General features: G+C 40.8%; 1 protein-coding gene across 1 annotated transcript in view; it reads left to right on the top strand.

Moving 5' to 3' along the window:
• Carmil1 (capping protein regulator and myosin 1 linker 1) overlaps nt 1-7,245 on the top strand; it is a 303,045-nt gene that overhangs the window by 120,425 nt on the left and 175,375 nt on the right. The window contains exon 4 of the mRNA XM_033761782.1: nt 2,441-2,500. Coding sequence (XP_033617673.1) covers nt 2,441-2,500 — 60 coding nt within the window. The remainder of the gene's footprint in view (nt 1-2,440; nt 2,501-7,245) is intronic.

The raw sequence follows: 7,245 nt of genomic DNA, 5'->3' as shown, positions 1-7,245 counted from the left end.
CCTCTCCCCCTCCGCCTCTCAGAGGGGTGATTAAACATGTCTATTTTGTATAAAGCCATATACAATTAAGCATATTCTCTTTCCTGTCAGTATATATGTGAGATGGGCTACATATGTAGTTAAATTCACAAGACAGAGTTGTACATCTTGGTAATTAATCTCAAGCAGGCGCCCTGGATGGAGAAATAGAGATTTGCCATCACCTCCTCCTCCCAAGCCCCAGTTTTGTTTTCAGTGGTTGGATAAGTGTCAGATCAGGGAAGGGTTTGCAGACAAGATGGGCTGAAGGATCCCCAGATGTCTGCTAGGCAAAGGGTTGGCAGTCTGGGAGTAGCATGGGGTGTTAGGGAGTGGGAGTATTGGAGGAGGGTGCTGGAGGAAACTGTGGGGGCAGGTAGTCAGGCCCAAAAGATGGCAGGGCCTCTGTGTCTGGCTGTGGGGCTGAGGCTTGGGCTATAGAATAGTAGAGTTTGCATTGAGATGTACTCTGTTGCCTGTGTGGTGGGCACTTTCTTGTTGAGGTTCAGGATCTGGTAAGCAGGAGCCTGGTGGGGAGCTGGTAGTAGACCTGGTTAATTCTTTCCTGTTATCTAATCAGTCAGTAGTATCTGCTGATAAAACTTAAAAATATTGTCAGGTCTTCATGTAGCCTGTATCTGTCTCAGCTTCCTTATTAGTCTCCCTTTCGCCTCTTGCCCATAAACTTTTTTTTTTCTTTTGTGGTATCGGGGCTCAAACTCAGGACCTTGAACTTGCAAGACAGATAAGGCACCACTGAGCTAAATCCTCGACCCCCTGTAAACTTGATCTAGTGGCATTCTTTGAACTGTCTTTGGGGTGGGCTAGAGTTAAGGAGGATCAGTTATGGGGACTGGGAGCAAATGCCTGATAAAAACTAGTCATGGGTGAGATGAGAGCATGATTTGATCCTTACTGAGATGCCTTTTAAGATGCCTTAGAGACTTCCTACTACACTATTACTATTAACCTGGGACTGGACTAATCGCAGAGGCCACTCATTGCTTATTGATTGCCAGTACTGTGGGATCTACTTTCAGTTTGTCTCTCATCTGAGTTCTTTTAATGCCTCTATGCCTTTACAAATTCTTTTTCTTTGACCCAAGTTTCCCTGTCCATCCTTTTTGCTTAATAAAGGAAGTCATTCTCCAGGACCTAGTTGAAGTCTCACCAGTCTTTCCTGGATGCCAGTGCTTTGCCATCTCAGTGAAAACCCTTAGGTGCAGTAGAAGAATCTTAGTTGACCTCTGAATAACCTCCATGAGCCTAATTGATCAAGTGCCAGCTTCTATCCCTGGCACTGCCAGCTGTGTGGTCACAGTGCTTAGGCTGTGAATTCAAACACCTGTGTGAACCTGTGCCCACTCGTTGGCTTGATGCCCATGGGGCTTGTGGTTCATTCCCAAACCTGTTGTTAGCAGGTAGAATTACAGTATCAGACGTTTCTAATCAAAGACATTTCACATAGCAATGAAATCTGAGTGCAAAAGGAGAGAGTGTGTATGAATATTAAATGTTAATAAAAGCAAATTACTTAGAATAATTGTTCTAAAAATCTTGCAGGTTCAGATAATTGTCTGGGGTGGGGATGAGAAACATAATAATCTGGAAGACTTCTGCCCTCAGGTTGCTTTGCAAGTGTCTCACAGTCCTCCCAACACTCCCAGAGGCTTAAATTGGGGGCTGGAGGTCCTGTACTGGGGTACAGCTTATAGAGAAAGGTCTTTTGAGGGCCTGCCTTTAGGCTCACCATGTTCTTGATGGGGCCAAAATTTGTCTGTCTCCCTCCTGGGCAGCTCTGAACCACCAGTGCAGTATGCATGACTGCTCCACTGGGCAGCATGGGACAGGCATGCGTGTATGAGTGGTTCAAGACAGCAGGAATGTGTTAACTCAAAAACTTTGACACTGCATCAAAGAGTGCTTAATGAAAATGCATACACAGTAGCTCTTCACAAGGGTCTGTGAACTGACCAAGGGAGTCTCATGAGAGGAGTTTTCTTTCTATTTCCACTCCCTGAAAATAGGAATATTCAGGGATTTTCTGCTCTAGGATGTGTCCTGCCAGTGTTCCTGGTGCACCATGCTGCCAGGGAGCACAGCGAAGGTCGGCCTGGGTTTGCTTCTAGAGGTGTTCTTGGGCTATCACCAGCAGCATCCCTTTTTGTATTTCCTCATCTCTGCAGATGCAGTGGATATGGATTGCAAATACTTGAAAAAATTATATCTATCCATTTTCTTGTCATCATCTCCTAAACAATTTAGTTCAACAAGTTTTTTCCATTGCATTTATAGAGTACTAGGTGTTATCGGCAATAAAGTACACGGCTGTTTTTAATTATAGCATTTTTTTTGAACCTTGAATTGTGTGTTTTTAAATCCTCTTTACAGGCCTCTCTTTTCCCTTCTCCCCTCATTACAGCTCGAGTTGACCTTCAGCTACCTGGAGATTCATGGAGTTGTGTGCACCAAGCCAGCACAGGTGAGTGTGAGTGACTGCGCCTGCGGGAGCCAGCCTTCTCCATCCTGAGTTCCTGAAGCTATGCATTGGATTTTGTTTTGGTTTCCCCATCTACCCCCACTAGATTTTGAACCCGTGCCCTTCTCACTGAGCTTCATCTCCTGTCCTTTTCAAATTTTTATTTTGAGACAGTGTTTTAATGAGTTGCTCCCATTGGGCTCAAACTTGCACTGTTCCTGTCTGCTCTCTTTTAGTTTAGTTATTTTGTGACTAATTTGTGTTTTCGCCTCTTTCCTCCATAGTGCTGAGTGGCATTCCATTGTTTCACTCTGCCACAGCTTGTTTATCCATTCACCTGGTGATGGACATTTGGTTACTTCCATTTTTGGCTGTGCCAAATACAACTGCAATGAATATACAATTTTTTATTTTTTTGTACTAGAGATCGAACTCTGTACCTTGCACTTGTGAAGCAGGTGGTGGCACCACTGAGCTAAATCCCCAGACTCGTGAATATACAAAGCTTTAATTGGAAATATGCTTTTGTTTCTCATGCATAAATGCTAAGGAGTGAAGTGTGGTGCCTTAGTTATTTCCTCATTGCTTGTACAAAATAACCAACACCCACAAATTAAAGGAGAAAAGGCTTATTTTGGCTCACAGTTTATGTTTCAGTTTATATTTGGCTGGTTGCAAGGCAGGCTGAAGAGAAACAGTCCATGGCAGGGCAAGCAGAAAAGAGCAGCAGTAACAGTGAGCCTCTCTTTTCCTTTTTATTCCCTCCAGGCTACAACCCTATTGGTTGATGCTGCCCACACCCATGGTAGGTCTTTCCATTTTCAGTAAATCCATTCAGCCCTCACCCAGAACCATGCTAATCCAGTCAGTAATCACATGTTTAACTTTTGGGGGAACTACCTACCAACCTGTTTCTTAAAGCAGCCCGAACCCTTTTACATTATGACCCACAATATATGAGGGTTCCAGTTCTACTGCCTCATTCCCAGCAATGATATTATAGGTCTTTCTAGTTTTAGCCACTTATCCATTGCTAGGACTGAGTGTGTAGTTTAAAGGTTGAGTACTTGCCTCATATGTTAAGCCCAGCACCTAAAGAAAGAAGGAAAGCAAAAACAAGAAAAATACTCTAATAGGTATATGGTAGGTACATGGTGCTTTATCATTGTGGTTTATTTTGCATTTCCCTCATGACTAAATATATTAGATCTTTTTATTTGTGTATTCCTCACCATCTTTTGTGAAACATCATTCACATCTTTCTTAATTTTAACAATTGGGTTGTTTGTTGTCCTGAGTTTTGAGAAGTTTTAAAAATAAGATTCTGGGTAGAAACCATTTTTGAGCTGTGTAATTCCTACATGTTTTCTCCCTATCTGTGCTTAATTTTGCATTCTCTTGACAGTGTCTTTCAAAGGACAGAAGTCTCAAATTTTGATGAAGCCCTGTTTGTCAATATTTTATTTTATGGATTATGGTTGTGCTATCATACTGTGCGATTTTTGCTCAACCCCAGGCCTCAGAATGTTCTAGATCTTTAAAGAGTTAAGTTATCTATCTTCATACATGATACATTTTAACTAATTTTTATACAGAAAACAATGTTTAGATCTAAGTTTTATTTATTTGCAATACTAGGAATTGAACTTTCACACTGAACTACATCCCTCACCCTTTTAATTTTTTTTTTTTTTTAATTTTGAGATAACCTCTCACTAAACTGCTAAATTGCCCAGGTGGGGTTTGAACTTCTGATCCTTCTGCCTCAGCACTCTAGGAGCACAGGGATTACAGGTGTGAGCCACCACATCTGGCTAAATGTCTTTTAGATATATGTGTTATATCCACTTGTCCCTGTGCCATTTGTTTCCTATTGTTGTGTCCCTGAACTCATTCTTTCCCTGTGGAGAATCATGTGTCCATGTGAATATGGGTACATTTTGGCCTAATCAGGAATTAGTATCTTAGTCCTATTATTTTGGGGTTCCCCTTTTGCAAGCACCCACTGTGTGTGTAGGTGTTTATCTGAGTTCTCTGTGTCACCTTCTGGACTTTGAAGTGGGTGAGGTGGGGTGGGGTGGAGGGGTCTATGCAGGCAGGCGTGGCTGCATGCCCATTGGTGTGCCTTCAATGATGAAATCATGGTTGGTTTCTGTTCAGGAGTCTCCTATTTTCTGTAGGTGTTCACAAAAATGTAAAAGGCTAATTAACTAGATTGTAAGTGGGAAAGAGCAAATCTTGGTAACTGCACTACACCTGCAGGACAGTGCTACAGAGAAGGGGCAAGACCAGACATTCCTGTCTTATTCGCAGCCTTTGAGGGAAAGTCTTCATTTTTGTACTGTCAAATACGATATTAGCTGTAGGCTTTAAAAAAAATTTTTTTTTTTTACCAATACCTGTTTTCTAATTGAGGAAGTGCCCTTCTGTTCCTAGTTCAATGAGAATTTATTGGAAATTCTTGTTGGATTTTTGTAAAATTGTTTTCTATTGAGATGGTTTTATGATCTACTATTGTCTGTCTCCCTGCCTGCCTCCCTACCTTCCTCTCCCTCCTTCGCTCCCTCCTTCCCTCACTCCCTCCCTCCATCCTTCCTGTTTTAAAAATTGAATTATATTTATTGTTTTTTTAGTATTAAATCAATCTTTCATTCCTAGGGTATGCCCTACTTGGTCATGATTTGTTATCCTTTTTGTACATTATTGCATGCCATGTGTTAAAATTCTGTGAAAAATCTTATGTACTGATGTTTGTGAGGATTACTGGCTTGTAGTTTCCTTTTTTCTTTTCAATATTTTTGTCTGGCACTTTTGTATTAGAGTAATCATGGTCTTACAGCATGAAATGAAAGTTGTCCATCCTTTTTAGTCTTTTTGATGTGGACATATCATTAATTCTTCCTTAAATGTTTGATCAAATTTACCAGTGAAGTTGTCTGGGTCATGAGAAAACCTGTGACACTGGAAGGTTTTAACTACAAATAGCAATTCTCTAATAGATACCTCACAGACTTATTTATGGATTTCTTTTTGAGTGAGCTTTGGTAGTTTGTTTTGTTTGTTTATTTTTTTAGAAAGTTATCCATTTCATGTTTGGAATTTATTAAAAGTTGCTCCTAGTATCTACCCTAATATTTTTATGACATCATTCCCTGATATTGATAATTTGGTCACCCTCTTCTTATTACTCTTGTTAGTGTATCTTACATACTTTCTCATTACTGGCACAAAATACCTACACCTACAAATTAAAGGAGGAAAGGTTTATTTTGGCTATAGTTTGTAAAGGTTTCAGTCCATGGTCAGCTGGTTCCAAGGCAGGGTGACAGAGGGGCATTGCATAGGAGAAACAGTCCACAGTATGGCAGACAGGAAGTACTGCAGCTTCCTTCTGCTTGCCCTTTTTATTTCATCCAGGTTACAAGTCTGTCTGTTGGTTCTACTCATCACCAGGGTGGGGCTTTCCCTCTTCAGTAAATTCATCACCCACATGCAGAACAATTCTAAGCCAATCAGTGAACTGATCCGGTATCACCCATGATCCAGCATCACACACTCATGATCCAGCATCATCTACCCATGATCCAATATCACACACCTGTCATCCAGTGTCACACACCACGATCCAATATTACACATCTATGCTCAAGTATCACACAGCCATGATCTAGTCACTTCCAAAAGTCCCACCTGTGAGTACATGAGGATTTGGGAGAATATTGAGGTATAAATCATAACATAGGTATCAATTTTATTTATCAAAAACTTGGTTTTCAGTTTTATTGGTTGTTTTGATGTCATTGATTTTTCTGTTTTCTAGTCTATTGATTCTTGCTCTCACCTTTTATTATTTTGTTTTATTTTAGTTTTGAAGACTCTAAAGTGTATGTGGTTTATTGGTAATGTTCCTAAATGAAATTGTCAGCACTATCACTTTATGTTAATAGAAACTATGTATAACTCCTTGGAACTTTTCCACAGTTCACTTTAGAGCTGTGCTTCATACTGTATGTTTATCACTTTCCAGAAACTGGAGTTTGGAAAAAAAAAATCACTGCAACATATGCTTGCCCAAATGGTCAAACTGATTGATGCTGGAGTGAATGATTGCTTGTGAATGGTTACATCGCAGCTTAACTTGCGGCCTCCTAGCTGGCCTAAATTTGGGGGTGTTTCTGCCCATGATTTGAGCTCAGAGTGGGAGCAGAGGGCTGTATTTAGGAGGGGGTTTGACTGTGACAATTAATGATGAGAAAGGACATGGTAGAGCAAGACTGACTTTCCCAGGTGGCTGCTGGGATCACACCGTGTAGTCCTGTCCTTTCTGTGTCCCCTCTGTAAGGAGTTGAGTGTACACGCACTTGCCTCAGCCCCAGTTTGGTGGGTTTTATTATTGCTTGAGAAGATGTCATATGTTCACATGCACACACCAGTCAGGACTCAGTATATTCAGGGTGAACATTGTATTTTATCAATTGCACCTTTGGATTCTAACCTCCATAACCTCAGGTCCCTTGACATCTCTCCCTTTGATTTTATTTTACATACAGTCTTAAGGATGACAGTATTGGTGTGCAGCACTCACAGTCTGACCCGATTAAGAATTCTTTCCCTTATTTATTGTTTGTGTCATTGCTATTTTAATGATTACTGCAATCTATAAATGTGGAGCACCTGGACAGACAGTCATGCACTGTGTGTGAGTGAAGGGAAGGATTGTATTACTGAGGTTTTTTTTTTTTTTTTTT

The sequence above is a fragment of the Fukomys damarensis genome, unplaced genomic scaffold (genome assembly GCF_012274545.1).
Source record: "Fukomys damarensis isolate Sample0158 unplaced genomic scaffold, DMR_v1.0_HiC HiC_scaffold_10, whole genome shotgun sequence".
NCBI classification, from domain to species: domain Eukaryota; kingdom Metazoa; phylum Chordata; class Mammalia; order Rodentia; family Bathyergidae; genus Fukomys; species Fukomys damarensis.
Note: the sequence above shows the minus strand (reverse complement) of the source record. Positions and strands in the feature narration are given on the sequence as shown.